Source organism: Pleurodeles waltl, chromosome 7 (assembly GCF_031143425.1).
Source record: "Pleurodeles waltl isolate 20211129_DDA chromosome 7, aPleWal1.hap1.20221129, whole genome shotgun sequence".
Lineage (NCBI taxonomy): Eukaryota > Metazoa > Chordata > Amphibia > Caudata > Salamandridae > Pleurodeles > Pleurodeles waltl.
The window spans coordinates 20,639,803-20,666,262 of NC_090446.1; the positions used below are offsets into that span (position 1 = coordinate 20,639,803).

At 47.7% G+C, this 26,460-nt stretch overlaps 1 protein-coding gene across 1 annotated transcript; it reads right to left on the minus strand.

Moving 5' to 3' along the window:
• Positions 1-10,919: 10,919 nt before the first annotated feature.
• Positions 10,920-20,651, minus strand: LOC138246737 (olfactory receptor 5V1-like). The gene is made up of 2 exons (XM_069201502.1): positions 19,962-20,651; positions 10,920-11,180 (listed from the first exon to the last, which is right to left on the minus strand). Exons 1-2 carry the CDS (start codon positions 20,649-20,651, stop codon positions 10,920-10,922), a joined length of 951 nt encoding a protein of 316 aa, XP_069057603.1.
• Positions 20,652-26,460: the final 5,809 nt, after the last annotated feature.

The following is a 26,460-nucleotide window of genomic DNA, read 5'->3' on the forward strand; positions in this document are numbered from 1 at the left end:
CACAATGCAGTACTACATGAATGTGTTGTTAAAATGTGGGCATAGTCTTTTCAATAAAAAATGTACATTGCAACACGCATAACACACAAGGTTGTTTGGTTGACATTTGACTGGGGCAACACAGTAAAAACATGTGAAGACTGCTTCTTAGATGTTTGGCTAGGTAGGACATGGGTATTCAGTACCAACAGCAGTAAGTCTGTGTCTGCTATGTAACACATCAATGTCTGAATGTCTCCAAGGTGACAACGTACAACATATCCCTCAGTGGCTCTCACATCTATGACTAATAGAGATTTAAATACAGAGGACAAAACACATGAATGTTTTTGTCTGTCAGACTCTAAGCAGTTAGTATTTTGCGTGCATGTCAAGCAGTGTCAAAACAAGTCACAATCCCCTGGCATACTGTAAGGGTCACAAAGGACACATACATGTTGAAACTTGCATGCTCTACTCATAGCTGTCAGGTGTATTCAGACAATGTAGATTCACTCATAGTCATTCAACATTGGTTGGGAATGCAGCTGTGTGTGAGTGCTCATGGCAAACAAAGTAATGGGGAAGGGCAACCGAGAGAATCCTTTACTTAACTCTGACAACCAATAGCTGTGGCTGGTGTTCAGTGATTTGTGGGGGTCAGTCATGTCATGTTACAAACAATGGCAATGGCATGGCAAATAGTGTTTAGCCTGTAGAAGAAGCAATGTTTGTCAGCAAAGATAACAAGTATGACTTACTATGACATGCATGAATGAAGGGACAGTGAGGATAAAGAAGATGATCCCCCAGGGAAATCTGCTGTAAATGTGCCAGGAACATTGACCTAGACGTATACATCACCCAATCTGGCTTCAATGTCTGTGAATGACCACACATTGTCAGATACTCACTGTACAAAACAACACTGTAGCCAGGTAACACCAGACATATATTCACACACATTGCATAGGAAATTAAGTATCCCAGTCACATTGCCAACAGCTACAACTGTGTGCTTGGCCAGCATAAGCAGGTGTGACAGAAGTTAGTGGCAAATGACACTATCAGTACACTGGGTCTGTGGATATGACCCGGTTCCACTATCTACTAATGATCTGACAATGCATCAGAGGAATAAATGTCACCCATATGGACATAGACATGTCAATTCCTAGAAAATGAATAGACAGGTTCAACACAAACAACCTGTAAGTCCCTAGAACATAACAGGGCAAGGCAGATCACCTAAATGTATGTCCCTATTACAGAATAGGGCAAGGCAGACATCAACTACCTAAAAGTTAACAATACATAATTGGGCATGAGACTTCATTCAATTGGATCTCTGCAGTTGACTCTGCACTGCAGTGCCTAATTTAAACTTGAGGATGCCAACTCCAATCCCCAGAGGGGGCTACATCCACTCTGTACAAAGTCATATGCCTGCCACCCATGCACACTGAACTGTGCTGATGGTACCACCGTTATCTTGTGCGCACACCAGCAACAATGGGGCTGTGTTGGCATATAAACTACTATTGGAGCACTGATGAGTAGCATGCCATTACTGTCTCAGAGCAGCCCTGCCAGGCAGATTGTGTGCTAAAAAGGAAGTCTTGCAAAACAAAAGGGTGGGCAATTGTGCAGTCAAAGTATATGTGCTGACAAAAATATCACTACAATAATTCCCACATATTCCACGTAGGTGGCCCAGGCTTGGTGTGGCCTTTAACTTTGTGCATGGAGACATGAAAACATGAAACATATGATATGGTGTCTGTAAAAAAAAGAAACTCTGAATATTTAATTAAAGTACACATGTATTTACATAGGGTGAAATATTAAACACTGATGTGAGCACACAGTTTTTCTATGATGGTACACAATTATTCATGATGGGTTTGTACATTGTATCAGCCCTAAACACACCACTGTGGTATGCATTGCAGATCACACATTAAAACACTTTTCACTCACTAGCATATCACTCACATTAGCAACCATGACACATGTCAGTACACTATATCCAAGAAATGTTATGCATGGGTAGCTGTATGATGTCACACCATGATTGTCAGATACTTGTGCTTACATAGGTCTGGGTTAGCGGATCATAAACCCGGCCAAGTTACCAGCATCCCTAGATAAAATTTCTTAGGGGTATCATGTGCATGGACATGTTTCACACATGGGTCAGCTATCAGAAGCGGTGTGGTGAAACAAACAGTGGAAATACAGAAATGAAGTTGTGTCAGACCAACAATGGAAGTTCTCTCATATGTACACTCACAGCACACACGCTGTACATATGTGAAGACATGAATGTGTGAAACTGTATCACACACATGCATATTTGTAAGCAACATCAGTCCTCCCGTGCATCTCACAGATAAACATACATATAGAAACACATTTCTGTGTTAGCGATGAAAAGATTGCAACGCATGCATACATATTTAGCCATAACATTCAATATGAATGACAAATTGCACCTGTGCATGATATCTTTTACTGAGTGCCCTGTCAGTTCTCCCCCTAAAATATATGCATGCCTGTCATGCATCAAAAAAATTAAGATACGGTCATTTTAGACACTCGCATATAAGAAAGTTGACGCATCACACCTGAGCGTCTACAATAAGGTGTTATGCCCTGTCAGCCATCCTTCAAAAATACATGCATGGCCACCATGCATCAAAAAAAAGACGAGTGTCGTAAAAAAGTGATGCAATTGAACTTCCTTGCTGCACAGATGGAAAAGTTAACTTACTTCCACTTTCTCTTTACAGTCTTGTTGTCTGTACTTGGGAGAGGTTGTGTGGTGCTTGTGCTGGTGTGAGGAGTGGTCAGTTTTGAGTCTTTTGTACTGTCTGTGTTGTGTCACTGAAGTATATTTTGTTGTGTATTTGTCATTTTGGGCTGTTTTTGTCTGAGTATGGTCGAGTGTTTGTCTCAGGGTTATATACATTTGTTGGGGTAGTTGGGGTTAGTTGGGGATATTTTTCTTTCTAGGTATTAGGTTGGCACTAAATCTGGTGTGCAACATGTCTGGGAAGGGAAGGATCAGAAAGTTGACAGATGATGAGCTGGGAGGGTTGATATGTCTGGTCTGCCACTACCTCTGCAACATGGTGGCCATGGATGGCCGTGTCATCATGGATTACAAAACTGAGGCATGGAAGTGGCAGTGGGGCAAGGTGCTGTTCCAGCTGACACATATCTTTGCAATACAGTGACTGACCATTAGCTGAAGCACCGGTTGGCAGACCTGATCTTTCTGGAACAGGACCTCCTAGATTACCTGGTAATTGAGGACTGTGGAACTGTTGGTATTTACACCTTAAGTGTTGCTGAATTTTAGTTTGCATATGCATGACTGTAGGCCATAGGAGTTGGTTTAATATGTCATGACAAAGGTCTGGACCGCAAGTAGCGTGTCTGTGCCTACCGGCATCCATGGAAGGGCAGCAATGCACAGTGAAGCTGACGAATAGCTCATTTCTGTCTTTGTACCCTGTGTTATGCCTGAATAATTTGAAGTGCACAAAATAAAACACACGTGTCATGGTGTAAGGGTACATGTTTACCGGACACTACACTACACTAATGTCAATGGCCATCAGGAGCTTGCCCGCTGTGGTATGTTGCATGGTCATATACATGTGATGACAAACATGATTCAGGAGTTAGGGAGTCATGGATGCGTGTGTCCTGAGTCATGTATGTGCAAAATGACACAACAATGTGTTATGCTTAAGATAATTGTCAGTAGACTGACCTCTTCAAAAAGTGAATATCTAGTGCTAACATGTACGCATGGGTCAGGCCCATATCGGTACGTGTTTGTGTGGCCTAACAATGTTTGTCAAATTGACAAGTTGTAGGGTTCATTTGGTTGTTCACTAACATGACTCATCTAGGTCAATCAGCTAAACGTGGAATGTGTAATATTTGTCCATGCTGTTCTTTGTTAAACATTCACTTAGCTATATTTTATGTCATGTTTTCAGGAGGACCTGTCCCCTGCACCACTGGTGAGGTTGCAAGAATTGGGGACCCTCTAAGCTTCCAGTAAGTGTTAACTTGTATGTCTAAAGTGCCAGGTATGTGTGTGAGGTTGTATGATGTGTGCAATGCCATGTTAAAATAACGTGTGGCAATTAGGGCACCATTATCCATCCTTGGATACTGACAATATGTCTGATGTCATGTTGATGATGTGGAGTACAGCAAATTGATGTACTGCTGGCAAAATGTGCTGTAAGGGCCTTGTGATTTTTGGAAAAAGTATTTACATGCAAAAACACAGAGATGACAGTCAAGACATGTGGCAGAAGTGCTGACTTGAAAAAATATATGGATGTTGGCAACATGTTGGTCATAGCACATGTTACTGCACTGTGTGCCACTCGTAGCACATAATAACTCTGTATGTTAGGATTCTGGACCATGTAAAAAGGTCACTCAGGGGCTTATCTATGAGTCACTTGCACTGCCAGTACCTCACTTCTTATTAGTAAAAAAGTGATGCACCGGCAACGCAAGGGGCTTTTAGAGAAGCACCATAGTTAGATGATTCTAAGTTAGAGGCCTTTTTCTGATGAGTGCGGCACATGTCTATGGACCAAAGCTAAGTGAGGTATGCTGAGGGACATGCATAAGCTATACAGCATGATGAGTGTGACCGAGCTTGGTCACATTACTGGCCTATGGGATGTGCATGGTGAATGTTTATCTGGTACTAAGGAGATGTTACAAGCTTGTTCTCTGATAGTGTGCAATATTGGTTAGACTTCTTTCCTGGGACATGAACACATTCTTGAAGATGGTTGTAATGCAGATTTGTATGAACTTTGACCTTCATGATGCTTTTTGTGGCTTGTAGCGGGCAACATGCTTGTTCTTTCTCTGCCCAATGGATATTTGGATTACATGTTTCCTCCATGTTTTAGCGGCAACCATGATACCAGCACAGAAGTGTGCTTTCCAGAAACAAGCAGAACGATACAAACACGTCCGTGCTGTAGAAAAAGGGTACTGTAGAATGGTTAGAAGACACACCAGTGAGAAAGCATTAAGGTCCTGGCGGGCATTTCCAAAGGGAGGACCACCCAAACAGGCAGCAATAAGCACCCACTCAACTAGACAGTCAACACAAAAGGACAGGGTGGCACAGCAGCTTCCGCACTGTCAACATCTACACGCCCTACTCTAGCACTATCACGTCCCCAGCCAGGATTTAGAAGCACAGCTCCTACATTTGAGCAGGAAATGCGCAAGGAGATGGCAGAACTCTTGTTGCGTATGGCAAAATTGGAGGCAAGAACTGATAAGATGTACAAAATGCTCCAGTACATCAAAAAGACAGTTAAGAGACACTACCTTTGGACCCTTGCTTGGTCTCATGACCTTCCCTTCCCCTTGTTTTGAAAGTTCATTGTTGTGTTGGGTTTTAGATAGGTTGGCATAGGTTAGTTAGCGTGGATTAGGTTAGGTTTAGGATAATGTTTGTATAGTTAGGTGGGTCGATAGTTGAGATTTTACTGTTTTTAACTTATTTTATGGGGGTGGGTTATGTTGTTGGGTATGTTTAGGAATAAAATAAAATTTTAAAAAATGCAAAAATATATTTATTTGTTTAGGAGAGATTTTTCGGTTAGTCAATGTTTAGCTGTAGGTATTTTTTCCTTGTTGACTGATGTCTCATAAGGGGGGGTTTCAATGTTTGTCGTGTGGAGTTAAATGTTTAGGATAAGGTAAGTTAAGATAAGTGAGCTGTAGGGATAAGTTATGATTAGATAGTATAGATTAGGTCAGTGCGGGTTAATATGTAGGTTAGCTAATGTTTAGGTTGGATGTTTTGGTATCATTAAATCTTGTTTTTTTGCCACAGTATGGTCTCCATAATGATCAATCATTTGGTTGGTATCATGTCTTCATAGCTCAGGTTAGACAAATGATGTTGCGTGTGCATGCAGTAGTGATATATATGTTCTGACTATGTGTATCCCTTATGGCCAAGTACCTGTCAGGTACCTGTCGTATGACATCAGCTACTCAAAACATAATTCTGCACTGTACTTGACACTCTGATTGTGCATAGATACATATCCCAAAATAGGATCTGACAACAGTAATTGGTGTTGATAAGTAATGAGACAATCATTGTTTGAAAGTTTGGAACATTGCACTCCCCCTAAATTGGGAAATTGATACTAGCTTTTCTCAGACACTGGTGTAAACATATCAGAGAAGCTATTGAAAAACGTGCATACTACCTGTTCAATTACATGTTTGGGAGACTCATAAATGTCTTGCCAGTCCACAGTGCTATCAGTCACCTTACTCATGTTTCAGTCATTGTGTGTGGCTTGGTGTCTAACATGCATTTCCTTTTATTAAGTACTCAGTGTATTGTCTGCACATAATGCATCCAGTTCAAACAGTTAATGCATCAGCAACAAAAGCAACACACACATAACTTCTCCAATGTATTTACATGTGCAAGTTTGGTCTCACATGATGTACAATGTATAAGATATTGACCACATGAAAGATCCCAAGCCATTGAATGTCCAGTCAGAGTCCAAGAGGGAGGGACATGTCATGAGACGTGTAGGAGAGGACTGCATCAGGGAGGAGGTATTCAAATTGCCAATAGGTAGGATTTGGCACAATGACAGTCCGTAGGTAATACCTCAACAGTGGTAGAGTGTAGAGGTCACATTGCCAGTTGTTACTACACTGGCATGGCCTTAAGCACAGGTATTAGGGGATACTGTCCATGTTCCACAGAGTGTAGCTACCGGGTGGTTTTTCTGGTGAATGATGTCCCTTCCACATCTTCATCCTCTGATGTGTGCGGTGCCTCCTATGCCATGGGTGGTGCTGGTGTGGAAGTTGAAGGGGGCACTCACACATCAGGGGATATATATGTGGTCTCAGAGGTCCCAGCAGCTGTTATCTGTGGAAAGATGAAAGGCATCACTGCAGCAAGGAGTAACTGCTAGTTTAGCATCAGTAACATCACAGTGGTAGGCAGCCGGGTTGCCAGTGAGTGAGCCCAGCATCTGCTGCATGTACTCCAGCACAGTTTGGATAGCCCCCAGCCTGTTGTCAATCACATGGGTGCAATTTTGGGAGGGGGTTTGTTATATCCTCTGCCTCAGGACACCAGCTATGTCAGCCAGGTGCTGCTGGAGTCCATGTAGCGGAGAGTGGGTGCTCTAATGGCAACTGAATTGTCCTTACTCAGTCTGAGGCACCTCTGGACTCCCTCTAGGCTTCCTGCCATGGCCTTCATCTGCACCCTCACCTGCTGGGCCAGCTCCAGCTGGACTCCTACCGCTGTTTTTTGGAAAATAATGTCTGAGTCCTGAGAGTCCCGGGATGTGGGTGAGCTGGACGGTGCTATGTGTTGGGTGTTTGGTGGGGCATGAGGAGACCCCGCAATGCTGTGTGTCCTCCTTGTGACTAGAGATAGTGTTCGAATGGCACCCAGGACATCCTGGAAAGTGTCGGCATTGATGGTCTGTAGCTGGTCATTCAAATCATCAGAGAAATCCAGGACAGACAGCTCGGCAGGAGGTAAGGCATCATCCTCTGCAATGTGATAGTGAAATGCCAGTCTTGGACTGTAGTAGCTGATGACATACGTCATCAGGCTCTAGATACTGGTTGCTGGTGATATGGTGCAGAGCCACATATCAAGGCCCTCCTTTGTGGGCCCCTACTGGCACACTGTGCCATCAGAGCATCATTTTTAGTTATGCTTAATTGGCACAATCTTCCAGTCCCCAATCCAGAATGTTTCACCCACCTTGCATGACTTCTCATGGCCTGGTAATTATATGCCCCTCTCACACCTGACACTGCATGTAGTTGGCTTTCCACGTGTTTTGCTGGGGGTATTCTGATGCATCACATCTCTAACTCACTCAGCTTCCGATGCCTTCTAAATTTGTCACTTCCGGTTTTGCTCCTGTTTTGTCCAACATCTCAAGGGTGGTGTAGGAGTGACAGGAGGGTGTCTGAGATCTTTGTATATCCTGTGAATTTAGTTGTTCAATGTGTATTGCATTGTGCAGTATGCATAAGGCTCAAAGTACACATCAATGATGCATCTATCCTGATGCTACACTTTTCTTATGCCCCCCCCTTGCCCGACCTAACAAAAACATGGTAGCACCATATTTACAATATGGTGCACTATGTTAGGCATTTCCACAGTGGTCTCATGAGTTACGGCTTTGCTGCATTAGCATTATAGATTATGGCACTAGTGCTGCAAAGCACAGAGAGATGCTTTGTTACAATGGGTGCCTCCTAGGACGTCTGCCTTTGGCAGACTTACAATTGACATCAAGAGATGGCATAGTGAAATATTTAGGAATCAAGTGCACCATTTCTTTCTAACCCCCCTACGTAAGAGTGTCCCCCTTGCATTCATCATCTCTGGCACAGGCATATTGTGATGCAACGATTCAGAAAGTAGTGCTATACAAATATTGTGCTACTTGGTCATATGGAAAAAGGTAAATGGGCACCTTCTGGCCAAATTGGCATCAATCTAAATGGGTATGGTGTTGCGCTAAGACTTTGTATATATGGCCCCTAGTGAGATGGTAAAACCACTTGTAGCTGATGTTATGCAGGAAGGTGTCCCTTAGTGCACACCCCCAAATATACCCACTACACAGGCACCCTTGCAGCATGGTGACATGGCAGCTACTTATACAGCAGCACAGATGATGATCACACATATGCCCCATATATGGTGTATTATGACTTTTGTGCCCATTCCCAATGGTACTGGGAGGCATATCCAAGTTCTTGCAGGCTCACCATGCACAACAGGCCCTGTACATATTACCCAACTGGAGTTACACATGAGCAGATGGTACAGTTGCCATAGTGAAGGGAGTGATGTGAGGGTTGAGAACTGGTCTGTGCATACAAGGGGGAGTTGAGTGCCAATTCCATGTGTTTACCCATTAATGTGCCCCATGCAACCCTTTTCAATGCATCCAGTATATCCTATGTGCCTCCCCCTTCTGCAATTTGTTAGTTATCATAACCCCCCTACTGCAACTAACCCTGCATTTGTGGTAGTTCTTGAAACACTGCACTGTCCTGGGACTCTGATGACCAACTCCTCCGGGATGACGACTGCCACCATCTCCTCCAGCTCATCCAGCTCCTCCTGGGGAGCCAGACTTCCACCTTTAATCTGCAGCTCTGCCTTTCAATTGCTGGCCAGTTTCTCTTTAGTTCTACGCTTGCAATCATGCCAGCGCTTTTTAAAATTGGTCACAGTCCTCTTCACCTCTGCCACACTGTTCACTTTATCAACTATTGACTGCCATATGCCCTCATTCCTACCTATTGGCAATTAGAGGTGACAAAGAGTCGGTGTTGGTGCTCAGTCACCTCTCTGATCAAGATGGTATTTTCCTCCGTACTAAAGCAACAATTCTGCTCCCTTTTCTCCACCTGTGATTTTGATGGTCCATCCTGCCTTGTATTGGGCTGATTGGGGTCCCCTGGGGTCTCTCGAGACCTGCATTGTCCATCTTGGGTCCTCTTTCCTTCTGTTTGGTATTTTCTTTGGCTTTTTTCCTACGCTAATGCTGCAAAATATGGCGCTATCACGATTAGCGTCAGTTAACGTGCTGCAAACCATGATAGCGCCACTTTTGCAGCATTAGCGTAATTTTTTTTAACAACATGTCACAAAAGTTAGCGTCATTTTTTTACGTTAGGCTTTCTTAACACCATAATGCACCATTTTATAAATACAGTGCACCCATGGTGCTAAGGAAAGTGGCTATGCTGTGTTAAAATTTTTGATGCACAACTGCGCTACCGCATTAGTGTGTCATTTTTCATAAATGTGGCCCGAAATATTCAAAACGTTCACTCCAGAAATTGTAATACCCTCAGCTTGGTCCTACATAGATTCATATGTTTCAGTTCCTGCACTTCCACAAAGGGTAGGTGTACTCCTTCAGGATATTCGCCTGGCAGTGTCATAGAAACTGATCCTATAAATTTTGAGGGAAATTGGAGGACCACTCCTATTATTCCTGGTGGTCTTGGATGTTTAGTGTTAGAAAATGTTATTTCATATATATATATATATATATATATTGTCATTTTACGACTGCCCCCCAGTCTTCCCTGGGTCAACTCGCAAGAATAACAACGGCACCACCAAGTCAGAGATTTCAAGATTCCTTTATTTTATTTCATAAAGTGCTAAGTGCTAGGTGCTTATGGCTATTTATATATGTACATATTACCTAGTGGCGGTCACCACTAGGTAGTTATAGTCAGGACCATGTTGCCATAGAATTTTCTTTTCTGACTTGCCTGTATCTTTGCCACCATTTGACAATTATTCATGAAATTTTCCAAAAGCATTGATTCTTGTTGTGCATGGAAAGTTCCGGATTGATCTGCCAAGTGGGAGCCAAGAAAAACATTGGAGTAAAACTCATGGTTAATAAAAAAAAATGCTCTTCTAAAAAGGCAACAATTAAAAAAGTTGAGAAAGCTAACTGCTCCCAACATTTTTTAGGTGCTGATCCTTGATACAAAGCATTTAAAATCACAGACAGGTTTAGAAAAGACTGTGCCAACTACTCTGAAGTATTCTCTATTGAAGTAGCTGAACATCTGACAAAAACAGATTATCTGGTGGTCCACATCCTGGAATGGACAGTAACACATAATTTTTTCAAATGGGACAAACAATGACCACACTATCACATATCCACAACTATGATTCTTTAATACCCCATCCATAAAGGAAATATATAAACTAATTACAACTGTAAACATCCCTTACATATATTTAAGCACATCATCAAATGTACCTCTGCGGCTATACAGATAGAGCAATCATTACCAAAAAACTGTTGTCAGAAAAATAGCTTTTATGGTTTTATAGTCCATACTCTTTCCTTTTCCTTTTTCTTCCTCAAGGCATGTTTAAATTCTGTGTTGTTTAGACTGTATATGATGGGGTTGCATAATGGAGGAAGAGTGGTGTAGAGTAAAGACAAGATCTTGTTCTCTTTCATTGAAAATGTTGATGTAGGTCTCATGTATGTAGAACAAATAGAGCCATAAAATAAAATAACCACAGTGAGGTGAGAGGCACATGTTGAGAAGGCCTTCTTCCTCCCCTCTGAAGACTTAGGGGGTCATTCTGACCCTGGCGGTCGGTGATAAAGCGGCGGCCAACCCGCCAACAGGCCGGCGGTCAAAAAAATGCAATTCTGACCTTGGCGGGAACCGCCAACACAGCCCGCCGCATTAACACTCCGACTGCCACGGCGGAACAAACAAACAGCGCGGCGGTCACCGCCAACAGCCAGGCGGCAGACAATGTACCGCCCACCCTATCACGACCCACCAATCCGCCACCTTTTCCGGGGCGGGAGCCCCGCCGATAAAAACACGGCGGAAACAGACATTTTCAATGGAAAACGCTCACCTCGACACACTCCACGCAGAATCCAGACAGCATGGAACCCGAATTGAACATCATACCTGCTCTCGTCTACCTGCTCATCTACCACGAGTACGAACTCCGGCGCAGACGTCAACGGTGAGTACTGCACCTACGACACACGGGAGGGGGGAGGAAGAAAGGTTATGGGCATACACATATGCGACCCCCCCACCCCCCCAATATGTACACACCAATGCAGAGCAGGAAGTCACAGTGACACCACACAAACACCCTTTAAAAATACAATGACACAACCAAATTTGGAATACATTTTCATGTACAAAAAAAGCACCTGGAAATAATTGAGCAACCGTGAAAAATATTTACAAAAACCAAAAAGATATACACATCAGTGTATCACTGAAGTAACAAGTCCTGCACATCCTACGAATCTAACATGTCCGTGGGCCAAGGTTCTGCGAAACAAGGGCAAAGCCCACACACGAGACCTGAGTCCTTTGGAGAGAACACTGCAGGGGCATCCGATGTCAAAACTACAGGCACCTCAGGGGGAAGGGAAGGGGGGCCACCACAGCCACATGAGTCCACGACGCCAGATCCACGAGGAGCCACCATGCCCACTGTACCATCCTGGGGAGTGCAAAGCCACAGTCTCTCAAGTCTCTGCAGTGGGTGGGTTGCCCACTGTGCCATCCTGGGGAGTGCAAAGCCACAGTCTCTCAAGTCTCTGCAGTGGGTGGGTTGCCCACTGGACCATCCTGGGGAGTGCAAAGCCACAGTCTCTCAAGTCTCTACAGTGGGTGGATTGCCCACTGGACCATCCTGGGGAGTGCAAAGCCACAGTCTCTCAGGTGGATTACAGAGTCCACTGGTCAAGGAGGAGGCATGGTGGGCACAGTGAACCATAAACAGTGCCTGAGACGGCGGGACCCAGCGCAGCGGTGCATGACATGGCGATGTCCAGCGGAGCGGGTGCTTGAGACGGCGGGGCCCAGCGGAGCGGTGCTTGAGACGGCGGGGCCCAGCGGAGCGGTGCTTGACAGGAAGGGCCCAGCGGAGCGGTGCTTGACAGGAAGGGCCCAGCGGAGCGGTGCTTGACAGGAAGGGCCCAGCGGAGCGGTGCTTGAGACGGCGGGGCCCAGCGGAGCGGTGCTTGAGACGGCGGGGCCCAGCGGAGCGGTGCTTGAGACGGCGGGGCCCAGCGGAGCGGTGCTTGACAGGAAGGGCCCAGCGGAGCGGTGCTTGACAGGAAGGGCCCAGCGGAACGGTGCTTGAGACGGCGGGGCCCAGCGGAGCGGTGCTTGAGACGGCGGGGCCAAGCGGAGCGGTGCTTGACAGGAAGGGCCCAGCGGAGCGGTGCTTGACAGGAAGGGCCCAGCGGAGCGGTGCTTGAGACGGCGGGGCCCAGCGGAGCGGTGCTTGACAGGAAGGGCCCAGCGGAGCGGTGCTTGAGACGGCGGGGCCCAGCGGAGCGGTGCTTGACAGGAAGGGCCCAGCGGAGCGGTGCTTGAGACGGCGGGGCCCAGCGGAGCAGTGCTTGACAGGAAGGGCCCAGCGGAGCGGTGCTTGAGACGGTGGGGCCCAGCGGAGCGGTGCTTGACAGGAAGGGCCCAGCGGAGCGGTGCTTGACAGGAAGGGCCCAGCGGAGCGGTGCTTGAGACGGCGGGGCCCAGCGGAACAGTGCTTGACAGGAAGGGCCCAGCGGAGCGGTGCTTGACAGGAAGGGCCCAGCGGAGCGGTGCTTGAGACGGCGGGCCCTGTTCAGCGGTACCTGTCTTCACGGCAGGGCCCTGTTCAGCGGTACCTGTCTTCACGGCGGGGCCCTGTTCAGCGTTGCTCTTGCAGTATGTCAAGGGAGTCATACCTGGCCTGGACACCCTGCTCAGTCGCCCTCCGACCGTGCTGTGTCAGGCCCCTTCGGGGAGTGAGTCCTGGGCCCTTTGGTGTCGTCCCTTGCAGCCGGGATGGGGCTTGTGGGGCCCTCCTGCTCCGCGCTCCTGGTGGTTGTCCTCTCCGCCCTGCTGTCCTTCCGCTCCTTAGATGGGGCTCTCGGGCCCTTGCCTCCCCTGGCTGCTGTGGCCGGTGAAGTGGCCGGAGTCACCTCCTTGGGGGCAGCCGTCTCTGTCCGCTCACGGCGGCCCTTCAATTTCCGGGTCCTCTTGCCTGGTGGGGGGCTGGCTGTCCCCTTGCTGCTCACCGAAGTGTTACTGCCGCCAAAGGGTGGACTCCACATGCCATGCACCACTTGCACTGTAGTAGTTGGGCTGGTGGTGGCTGAGGTGCCCTTGGGACTTTTCCCAGTTGGAGGGGGTGGGTCAGGGGAGGGAAAGAGGTCAAAACTGGAGAGGTAATTTTTCTTGGGACCAAGGTAAGGGGTAGGAGTAGTGGTGAGAGTAGTGGAGGAAGAGGATGTGGTTGTATGAGAGCCAGGTGTGCTGTCCTTGGGTGCAGGTGACTGGGACGTAGGCTGTGGTGAGGTGGTTGGCTGTTGTTTGGGTGTCTGCCTGCGTTTATGTGTCTTGGAAGAGGGGGTGACAGACACAGTGGGAGAGGACACAGGGGACGTGTAAATGCCAGTGGGGGTGGTGACTGCAGGTGTGCGGACTGTAGTGGAGGGTTTGCTGGTGGTGGCAGAACTGGCTGGTGTTGGGGTGCATGCAGGTGTGAGTGTAGACGTCACAGGGAGGGAGGAGGGAGACGAGGAGGACGGGGACACAGAGGTGGTAGTGACTGTTGATATGTCTGCATCTGTGTGTTGCTTGGGTGAATGCTTGTGTTTTCTGTGGTGCTTATGTTTGGATGAGCTGGCCTTGGGTGTTGAGGTGTGTGCAGGCTGGTCTGATGGTGTGGATGGGATAGGTTGAGGTACAGGAGACAGAGAAAGGGTGGAGGCAGATAGAAGAGGGAGACTGGAGACAGGGACAATGGCTGCCGTCAGTGCTGAGGCCAGAGCAGTGAACGCTCGTTGATGGGCAGCCTGACCTGAATGAATGCCCTCCAGGTAGGCATTGCTCCGATGCACCTCCCTTTCCACCCCCTGGATGGCATTCAGAAGGGTAGTCTGCCCAACAATGAGCGTCCTCACCAGGTCAATGAGCTCCGCACTGAGGGCAGCAGGGGTAACAGAGGCAGGGGCTGAGGTGCCTGGGGCGAAGGAGACGCGCGCCTTCCTGGCCGAGCGGCCACGGAGCGAAGACTGAGGGGCTGCTGGGAGGGCGGTGCTGGTGCGCTGGGTGGCGGCTGTACCTGTTGTTGCGGGGGGCACAGATGGTGCCGCCCCCGCTAGGGAGCTCCCAAACGAGGACGTGTCCGTGTCGCTGGTGTCTCCACCGGCCCCCGTTGTGGTGCTCCCCTCGCCCTCCGGATCACTGGTGCCCTCGGTGTCTGTGTCAGTGCCCACCGGGGCCTGGTGACCTGCAGCTCCCTCCTGCTCCGACGCCAAATCTCCTCCGCCTGATGATGCTAAAACACAAGAAGACAAAGATTTAGGGTGGGGGGAGAAATTAAACAAAGTTGAGTGCATGCCTTAGCAATACCCTTTGTGGAGAGGACAGACACAGGTGCCTCGTGCACTAAGTCGCGAACTTGGGGTACACTACTCAGTACTTCTGACTAGGCAAACAGGTCTAGGGACAACACACGCGCACATGTGTGATGCTGAGCATGGGTAGCTGCACTTGGCACCCTACAGAGGTGGGGGGCGGGGGCACAGGGCCATGCCTAAGGGAGCGGACTACACTACAGAGAGCGCCCGGGCCTAATGTCACCCACAGCCCTCCTCCCCCACCCAGACGCCTCCAATGCGCATACAGATAGGAGAATGTGCGGATACTCACCCCCTTGTGTCTGCTGTGCTGTCCTCAAGCGCCCATCCAAATTAGGGTAGGCCACCGCCAGGATCTGGGACATCAGGGGGGTCATGGTGCGACTGGCACCCCTCCTAGGTCGGGAGGCCATCCCCAGCAGTGTTTCTGCGGTCTTCCTCGTTCCGCGGCGGATGTCCTCCCACCTCTTACGGCAGTGGGTGCCCCGTCTGTTGTGGACCCCCAAGTTCCGGACTTCCTCGGCGATGGCACGCCAAATATCGATTTTCTGGTGGGCGCTCACCTGTTTGACATGTACAGGGTGGGAAAGAGAAACCGTCACATATCTGCATGTTTGGAGTACATGCCCCCCCTCCCCAACCTTGTCATGGTTCCCATTCTCTCATCTGTCGTGCGTTGCACTCCCCATTCCCTCCACACCCCACCAACTTACATCCCCCCCCCTCCACACAGGCATAACCCATTCAATGTGCACTGAGTGTACTCACCTGTTGGTCTGGAGGACCGTAGAGTTGCGCATACTGGGGGAGGACCCCGTCCACGAGTTTCTCCAACTCTTCTGAACTGAAGGCGGGGGCCCTTTCACCAGTAGCAGCAGCCATTGTCACTTCCAGACCGAGTTCACAGCAGCACTTGCAGTATAGGTCCTCTCCTGTGGATGATCAGGTCTCGAATGATTGAGCAGATAGAAAATGGCGGTCACGCCCGCGGCGGTGCCTACCGCGGCGGTGCGTCCCACGACCGCCGGCGCACATCGTCATTGGCTCCTGAAACCCATAGGCTTCAATGTTAACCAATGCGTCTTCGCACAGCGGTCTTCGACCGCCTACCGCCACGGTGCGCCCCGCCAGCGCAGTGACCTCACATCCCATTGTCCCACTTCACAGGTCAGGCATCGGCCATTTCAAGGGCCCACATGGCTTAATTTCTAATGCGTCACACAGGCCTAGGCCTTGCAATGGCACACATACAAACATATCAAACCATACATTTACCTGTACTGTGCAAGCTGTGTTGTACGTGAGTGGATTGACTCTGTACTCCATATTCTCCTTCCTAGGCACCGTCCGCTGGGACTTGCGATGAGAAGGAGGAATCCTCGCGTGTACCGGCCGCTGGTGGACCTGTCGACAATGGAAGAACGCAATATAATACTACGATACCGACTTGACCGAGCCACCATCCATGAACTGTGTGCCCAGCTGGAGCCAGCCCTGATGTCCCCCATCCGCCAACCCACAGGAATTCCCCCTCTAGTGCAGGTTCTGTCAGTCCTCCATTTTTTTGCAACTGGCTCATTCCAGACAACAGTGGCCATGTCATCTGGGATGTCTCAGCCTATGTTTTCAAAGATCTTGTCCAGAGTGTTGTCTGCCCTGATGAAACTCATGCGGAGCTACATCATTTTCCCAGAGGAGGGTGATTTGCCTACAGTGAAAGCTGATTTCTATGCCCTTGGACACATCCCAAACATCATTGGTGCAATTGATGGAACCCATGTGGCTTTAGTCCCCCCAAATGACGATGAACAGGTGTACAGGAACAGGAAGAATTACCATTCAATGAATATCCAGGTGGTCTGTTTGGCTGACCAGTACATCTCCCATGTAAATGCCAAGTTCCCAGGGTCAGTGCATGACGCGTATGTTATGCGAAATAGCAGCATTCCCTATGTGATGGACCAGCTACAGAGACAGCGTGTGTGGCTAATAGGTGACTCTGGTTACCCCAACCTGCCGTGGCTATTGACCCCAGTGAGGAATCCCAGGACCAGGGCAGAGGAACGGTACAATGAGGCCCATGGGCGTACTAGGAGGGTGATTGAGCGAACCTTTGGGCTCCTGAAGGCCAGGTTTAGGTGCCTGCATATGACAGGTGGATCCCTAATGTACTCACCGAAGAAGGTGTGCCATATCATCGTGGCGTGCTGTATGCTCCACAACCTGGCTTTGCGACGCCAGGTGCCTTTCCTGCAGGAGGATGGTCCAGATGGTGGTGTTGTAGAAGCCGTGGAGCCTGTGGAGAGTGAAGAGGAGGAAGACTCTGAGGACGACACAGACAATAGGGACAGAGTGATACAACAGTATTTCCAGTAACACACAGGTAAGAATCACCCACGCCATTTCACAATTGCTTATAGCCTCCTGCATCTGTACTTTCTGTAGTTCCCCACAGATGTTTTTTTTAATTTTTGCCTTTCCCTTCCCTTCTCAGTGCTGTCTGACTCAGTACCTGACTTTTGCTTGGTTCGCCCATGAAATACAGCGTATTGACATTGGTATGTTGTCATGACTAATTGACAGAACAGAAATCGAACAGTAATATTTAATACATTTGTCAATAATACAGCAAGACTCAAAACAGATTTGTGTGCAAAATGTGATTTATTTACAGTGCTAGATATCGGTACATGTGATTCTAAGGGTGATGGGTGGGGGTGGAGGAATATCCATGGCAGAGTCCAGTTCTCAGTCTCACAGGTGCATTGTCCTTTTGCCTGTGGAAGGATGGAGCATAGGCAGTTCATGGTTGGACAGGGTGGCAATGTGGGACAGTGGGAAGACTTGAGGGGGTATGTCCTGCTGGCGGGGGTCTTGACATCCTACTCTGTCTTTTTTTTGGGTCTCAGGCTCCTCTTACGGGGTGGTTGTTCTTCAGCAGGAGGTGGGGTTCTGGGGGGCTGTCGAGGTGTTGGGACCTCCTGTCCACTAGCGCCGGCGGAGGTGGTAGGCTGTTCCTGGTCCGGGCTAGTGACAGGGGCCCTGTGTGGTGCACCATGGTCCCGCAACGCGTCCTCTATCCTGTGGAGGGCCAGGACAATGGTCCCCATTGCGATCCAGATGATTCTCAGCTCCTCCCTGAACCCCATGTAGCGTTCCTCCTGCTGTGCCTGGATCTCAGTGAACCTGGCCAGTACCGTCGCCATCGTTTCTTGGGAGTGGTGGTATGCCCCCATGATGGTGGTGAGGGCCTCTTGGAGAGTGGGTTCCCTGGGCCTCTCCTCCCCCCCCTGTCGCACAGCAGCCCTCCGAGCTGCCCGGTTTCCCCCGGCCTCTGTCCCCTGGACGGTGTGCCCGCTCCCACTGCCCCCAGGTCCCTGTTGTTGTTGGGGTGTTGGGTTAGCCTGGGTGCCCTGTAGTGGCAGACACACCACTGATTGAGCTGTCCTAGAGACAGAGGCATGGGCCCACTGGGTGGGAGCTGTGCTGGTGTTGGCAGAGGGGGTCGGGTCTGGTGTGGCCTGTGGCTGCCTGAGGGGAACCGACTGCCCAGAGGTCCCCGATGGTCCGGGCTGGTCATCAGGTTCACTGTCGACAGAGCTGCTATCCTCAGTGTGGGCCTGTTCCGGTGGTGGGATGGACACTTCTGGACCCTCCTGGCTGGTGTGTTGTCGTTCGGGTCCTGCATGGGGTAAGAGAGTTTGGTTATTGTTTCTGTGTGTACAATAGCGTGAGTGTTATGGGTGCCCTTGTCCCCCAGTGCAGGCATTCCCTTGAGGGAGGTGTTGTGAGGGTAGTTAGTGGGGGGGGGGGTTAGTGCAGTGGTCATGCTTAGGTGATGGGTGCCCATGATTTGTGTTGGCATGCAGGAGTTGGGGTTGGGATGGGTGGGTTGTGCTGGTGAGACATTGTCAGGGAGGATGTGTGCTGGGGGGTTGGGGGTGAGGGTGGGGGTGTGGGTTGGCATGCTGGTGGGGTGGGGGGGATATAGTAGTTGAGATTGGACTTACCAGAGTCCATTCCTCCGGCTACTCCTGCGAGGCCCTGAGGATGCAGGATGTTCAAGACGTCTTGCTCCCACGATGTGAATTCGGGAGGGGTGGGTGGGGGTCCGCCGCCAGTCTTCTGGACCGCGATGTTGTGCCTGGAGACCATCGATCGGACCTTCCCCCGTAGGTCGTTCCATCTTTTGCGTATTTCCTCCCTATTCCTGGGATGCTGTCCCACCGCGTTGACCCTGTCCACGATCCGCTGCCATAGCTCCGCCTTCCTAGCTATACTGGTGTGCTGCACCTGCGAGCCGAAGAGCTGGGGTTCCACTCTTAGGATTTCCTCCACCATGACCCGGAGTTCTTGGTTCGAAAATCGTGGGTGCCTTTGGGGTGCCATGGGGTGGTGTGGGTGAGGTGTGGGGTGGTGTATGTGATGATGAGTATGTTGGTGAGTGGTGCTTTGTGCTACTATGTGGTGTGTGTGATGGTGTAGTGTGCCTCAGTGTGTCTTGCTTTGGATTGTCTGCTGTGTCTCTCTCTCCTTCTCTCAGTAATTATGGTCGCAGGGGTTTGTGGGTGATGTGGGTGTGTGTTTTATAGTTGGTTGATTGTGTGAGAGTGGTGTGTGTATGTGTATCAGGTGTGTGTATTTCAAATTGTCCAATGTGGCTGTGTTTTGGTGATGTGTGTGTATTCTGACCGCCGCGGTGTGTAGCGCCAATGGAATACCGCGTTTGAATGACCGCCGTGTGGATTCGTGGGTCGTAATGGCATGGGCGTATTTCTGTTGGCGTGACGGTGGAGGTTTGGTCATCTCCAGTTTATCGCTGCAGTGGAGGACGGAATTTTGGAGGTTTGGCCGTTGTGGGTCAGAATGACCGTGGCGGTTAACCGCAGCCGCGGCGGTGTTATGGCGGGCTTCTGACCGGCGGTAAGGGCCTTTTACCGCCGAGGTCAGAATGACCCCCTTAATCTTTAGGATCACTGAGATGATCTTCATGTAAGATATGATGATAGAAATAAATGGTGCCAACCCAAAAGTAGATCCGAATGAATAATTTAGTGTCTCAATAATGTGGGTGCTGGTGCAAGATAGCTTCATCAGCGCACTGAAATCACAGAAGAAATGGTTGATGGTGTGAGACTGACAGTAGGAGAACTGTGACATCAGTAATGTGTGTGGGAGTGCAAGCATGAGGGCACTAAACCAGCAGCCTGCGGCGAGTTGGGGGCACCTACTCTTGTTCATGACAGTTACGTAATGGAGGGGGTTGCAGATGGCCACATACCTATCAAAGGCCATGACTGTGAGGACAAGAAATTCTGTCACCACCAGGAGCAAAAAAAAATATACCTGCAGCAGACATTCAGTAAGGGAAATAAGAGAGCTTTTCAGAAAGAAATGGACAAGCATTTGTGGTAAAGTGACTGAGATGAAACTAATGTCAACAAAGGACAAATTAAGAAGGAAAAAATACATGGGAGTGTGCAAATGTGGGCTGGAGTATATTATTGACATTATAAGTAGATTTCCAATCAGAATCACCACGTAAACTAGTGTAAATACACTAGCAAGAAGAATCCGGAGCTGTGGAAGGTCTGAAAATCCAATAATCAGAAAGGTATTCACTGAGGTTAGATTTTCTTTCTCCATTTATCCAGCATTACATCTTTTCTTGGATATAAGAATAGTCTGAAATAAAATAAACAAACAATATAAATTAACATGTTAGTTGATGGTTCAGAGTTGTCAGGTTAAAATGTAGATTTATTGCTTGTAATTTTTTGTGTAGTCTGTGGTGGTGTTTTGTGAAGTTCCTAATTATGAAAACAGCAGTTTATGCAAACAAGTTTAGCTTTTCTCTTTCATCAATATTTTAGTGGATAAAAACACCCACCCAAAGTGCCTTGTAACATTTATTGTGACATGAAATTGAGATTGCAGGTTTTGATACACAAAAGGTAATAGCTTCTCTATAGTCCCTAAAATATATGCAACCAATGTTTACAAAATACAGTATTGCAAAGAACAAGATCTGCAGAAGCACCATCATCGAGAGGTCCAGAAAATGGGTGTGACATTGATGTATTGCATGTAGCATGCACACTATCATGCATCATACTCACAAAGGTTGTGCTACTGTTTCTGGGTGCAATAGTGTTTTCATTTTTCTGGGCTTGCTGCAAAGCATTGACTTCATCGCACTTTAACATGACCCTGATTCACTGGGTTTTCTCAGCATTTTTAGATCTTAGTTTTCCACTTTGGCCCCTGAAACTATTGGCTTACAAATGCAGCTTTTTATAGTGATGTAGACTTCCTCATCTAAGGCCAGATTTACAAGGCCCTAGTGCCACGGAGCATCACTTTTAGTGACGCTCTTGTGGTGCTGTACAGAGCACCACATTTATAAGGTGGCGCTAAGCCATTTTTTGTGGCTTAACACTGCCTTGTAAATGTGAGCCCCTTTGATGCAGTTTTCTGCATCAGAGGGGCTTGAAATGGGTGTTGCTGTGGGTATTCCACTGCAGCACCCATTGCTTTTGATGCTGCCACAGATTTACTAGAAGGCGTCAAAAACTAATGCCACCCCCGGGGTGGCGCCCCTTCCTGCACATAAACAATCATTTAAAAAATAACAATTTGGTACTTCTGTGTGTGCTGCATTCTGCAGCACACATAGAAGTGCCAAATTGCTATTCTAGATTGTTTATGTGCAGGAAGAGACACCTTCCTACACATAAACATTTGCACCCCTCAGAGCAGACACCCTTGCACTATGGTGCAAGGATTTCTGCGTTGGTGCAGGCTGCTTAATTTACAGAGGGAAATGCAGGGGTGAGCTGTATTCTTGTAAATATGGTGCATCCCTGCCTTAAAAATATGGCACAGCACTGCTATTTTTGGTGCAGCACTCCACTGCGCCAGTTTCTTGTAGATCGGACCCCTAGTATGTTTAATGTGGCCTCTGTGGAACAGTGGATTTGAAAGTAGGAGACAGGTTAACAATGTATCTGGGTAGTTAATGGGAGGAGTGTCTATACACTCAGCTTTCAGGTGATTAAAAAAAACCTTTTCATACTACTCACCCATAAGAGTGGGTTTCAGGCATATTGGCCCTGGCAGTATGACAGAACCACACACACTGGAGCAAGGCATGCCTTAACAATGCGATCAACCGCCTCTTTTTCACGCATGCCACTACCACGCATTCCTTTACAACTAATTCCATTGTAGGAGCATGCTTAGTATAAGTATATGTGGAAATGGCATGCATGGGTCTGTCATAAAGCCCCCCCCCATGCCCTAAGGTCCAAAACTACCACCACCCTAATAAATAAAGTACTGAGACACCCACACCCGCCCTGAGCTCTAAAACCTTCCCCACCCCTAATAACTAAGCTACCCCAACCCCCCACCCTACCCCAAAAAACTAAACAACCCTGGCCCTTCCATCTGCCCTGAGCCCTAAAAAAAGCACTATCCCAACCCCTCAAATCCGCCCATAAAAACTAAACTACCCCAATGTCCCCACCAGCCGAGTCCTAAGAAAAACTACCCTGACCCCCTCACCACTGCCCATAAAAACTAAACTACCACAACACCCCCACCCATCCTGAGCCCTAAAACCTTCCCCACCCCCAATAACTAAACTACCCCAACACTCCCACCAAGCCTAAGACCTAAAAAAAACTATCCTGACCCCCGACCCCATCCCAAAAAACTAAACTCCCCACCCACTCTGAGCCCTAAAAAAACGAACTGACCCCCCACCCCTGCCTCTAAAAACTAAACTACCCCAACTCCCACCACCCACCCTGAGCCCTAAATCCATCCCACCCTGCCCCAACCCACTTACCTCATTGCGACCTCTCCCATTTCTTCCTCCTCTTCTCTCCTCACTCTTCCAAACATTCCTTAAACCTTCATCACCCCTAAAAAATAAACTACCCCGTCCCCACCCAAGCCCTAAAAAAATACCTCAAACCCCATCCATAAAAAAAAAGCCCAACCCCAAGCCCTTAATCCACCCCAGCACCCCTAAAAGCTACCCCAACCCTGCCCCAGCCCCACTTACCTTACCACATCCTCTTACGATCTACTCTGCCTTTTTCTGTGCCTTAACCATGCATATACGTAGTTTGGCACATGCATGGTTAAGGCACAGTCGTTCTGACAAGCATGTTATGCTTGCATGGTAAACATCTGCGTTGTTCACAATGCGTTGTTTAAGGCATTTCCCATTGGTCCCATGTCATGAGTAACCCCATCAGCTACTTTGACTTTTGTGTCATCCCACCAATGTTTCATGGGAACAGAGGTTTAGTTTTTAACATGCTAAGCAGTGATTTAAGTAAGCAAGCTCCTGCCTCTAGTGGGCCCTCAGTTCTTTCCTCGATGGTGCTATCTCAGGAAAAGTAACACAAATCCCCTGACCACAATGATGAGAAGTGCTAGGAGGGAACTATGAGAAGATCTAGGAGGGCCCTCATGCACTGACGAGGCCAAGAGGGATCTGAACAACCAGGGGTAGGAGTAGAAGAACAAGGTGAACAGAGCAAAAGGGCCAGTATCTGCAGATTAATGTAAAGAAGGACCACAGACAGGAGGACCAAGACCTCGGACATCAGATCAATGAGGACTAATTGTCAAGGACAGGTCTTCTTAGCAACACTTGGAGAGTCTTTTGTATGTAGCAATGACCTACTATCTCCAGAAACAATGCCAGATGCCAGGGTGTAACAGGAATTCTAGTATTGTTTAAGAAATAATATCCAGCAGTAATGGAAAAACTAGAGAACAGAAAAAAGTTCCAGCTATCTAAGTCAAACAGGAAGTCAAAGAGCAAGATGGCCCAACAGGAACTGAAGAAGGGTCAGGTCTTCAGCTTTTCGCCGCACTCAAGAATTGAAGAGGAGGCTCTGATATTTTGATGTAGGTTTTTCCATGTTTTGGTTGTGATGAGCTCCTGTGTTGCTTTTTGTGGATGCAGGATGTGTGTGTGAGTGGGCAGAACGTAGGTGTGTGGTAGGCTGATGAAGGGGTATGCTGCTCTTCAAAAGGTGTGGGTTTTGGGTTGTTTAGGGCTTTTTGTGTATGAAGAGTTTGAACTGGCTACACTTGTCAATGAGAAGCAAGTGAAGCTTCTTGATGTGTATTGTGATGTGGGTGTGGTGTGAGAGGTCAAGTATGAGTCTTGCAGGGACGTTCTGGACTGATCTGTGTAGCAATTGTTTGGAGATTTTGGTACAGAGTGCATTCCTATAGTCCTGCCTGCTGGTGATGAGTTCTTCAGTGACAGTCTTGCAGATGTTCTGTGGCAGCAATTTGAAGATTTTTCACAGAATGTGTAGGACATTGAAGCAAGAGGTTTAAACAGTAATGACTTGTGCCTCCATGTTGAGCTTGTCTTCTAGAATGAACTCCAGATTTCTTGTGTGGCCGGTGTGTATTGGTTCTGGTCCTAGCTGTGATGGTCAACAGGTGGAGTACCATGGGGAGGTAATGTTACCCCAGTCCTTCTGTCGTAATAACTCTCATATCTCTGCAAGACTGCTGGATTAGGGGACGACAGCACCTCTGATTGCAGGTGACTGAGTCACTTCTACACCAGTTCACAGCTGTCAGCCCAATCGTTCCAGCTTTCTAGCAGCACCTCTCCATAACACAAATAGTAAAGGTGATTTCTGACAGCCTAGAACATGTCAAATCTCTCAGGGAAAATCATGGTGGAAAAAGCCTTACCCTTTTCTCTCATTAGCAGTAAGTCTCTTACACACACACACAGGCAAGAAAGGAGATACAGGATAGTTTTTAATACATTTATTGAAAAGAATGCAATCTACAATAAAATACATGAGCTATAATGGTTAAGATAAAGACAAGAGACAAAATCAGGATTGTGAGAATTAGCGATGTGAATATGATCAATCCCAACATTTTGCAATAAACAGGAATATACAAATTCCTCCCTAAAGCATATTTTCTAACCTAAAGAGAGCAAGGCGTGATACACCTAATCTGCCCAAGCCATGTCCATGAGAAGTGCCTCAACTCCTGTTACCATAGAACAAGGTTGGCCTCCAATCTCCAAATCAGGCGGTGTAGAGACGCAAAGGCTGAGGTCTGCTGCCTGCAAAGAAACGTGCAGTGTAGATAGAATATCCTGGGTGGACCCCCCCTCTAATGACCTTGGTCTCATAGATTTTTTTATAATGCCCATGTTATTGTCTATGCAGACATCCTGACGTGGGTATGTCCGTAAGCGTTAGATTGTGTGTGCAATCTTTGATTGGCAGTACTATAACACAAATGCCTGACATGTTCACATTCATTCTTGTTTAATGTGAAACAAAGAGACTTGATCACAATCCAATATGTACACTACTGATAATGATGCTTTCACAGCATAGCAGCTGATTATAAAATACAAATATTTCTTAAAATATAAGAGAACCGCAAGTACAGCTAAAATGATTAAATATAAAAAACAGAGCATATTTATCTAAATCGAAGGACACAAGCCTCCAAGCCAAGCTAAGCTAAATTGTTATTCCCAAAAACTAAAACAGATCCACAACACCCTCCCCTATTGACGAAACAAGGGTGTGAAATCCAAATTGTGAAAATGCTCTAAAGTAAAAATCTAAAAGCAAACTTAAAATCATACATAAGAGATGTAATATCAACAGTGACAAGCAAAACAGGCCAGCAGACAGGCCGAATCAAAAGGCAATTTGGTGTCACATTTTATACTTTGTAGGAAAAAACAATCATCAAATCAACAATAATCATGATCCTGTAAAAGGTCTCCGCTGTCATCAATGGAGATTGAGATCAAAAAGGATTCCACTTCAGCAGGTGATAAATCAATCAAAGGATTAGCAGAAGAGTTCCACAGGTCTGAAGTGAGCAGGAACCTCAGACGCAGAATGGCTTCGGAGGCAACAATGTCCATTGTGCCAAATGACCTGTGGAGGTGACACCGTCCATTGTGCCAGATGTTGTTGGAGCCAGGAAATCCACAAGCGGTGGCTCATAAGATGCCTTGTGACTCAACCTCAGTCTCATGGGGCATGACCAAGAATGAACCCTCATCGAGAACATGCACGGGCTGCACGACAAGACACACTATTGATGCGCATTCAAAGGCACACCAAATGCAGTGGAAACTGGCTACACACAGGTTAGGGTTGGTCTGAATGTTAATGACTAATCATGCTCCAGTTCTTCCAGCAAGGAGCCTCCAAAGTACTGCATCAGATGATCAAAACACAGACAGGTCTTATGGTGGCTCCATCACTCTGCTTGACTGAAATAGGGCAGCCGCTGCGTAGAACATATAATAGCAGCAGTATACAGCCAATTAATGCCAAAGTAACTGCGAATCCGCCGAAGCCTCGGCACAGTGAGTGTATGGCTGAAGGTATGACTTCAAACACAGTCTGGAAGGTGCTGACAA

Bases quoted from the DNA above. Each gene is read 5' to 3' on its own strand.
- LOC138246737 (XM_069201502.1), bottom strand. From the start codon at position 20,651: ATGGAGAAAGAAAATCTAACCTCAGTGAATACCTTTCTGATTATTGGA. The intron at 11,181-19,961 runs GTCATTCTGACC...TGACCCCCTAAG, and splicing joins TGATCCTAAAGATTAAGGGG to TCTTCAGAGGGGAGGAAGAA.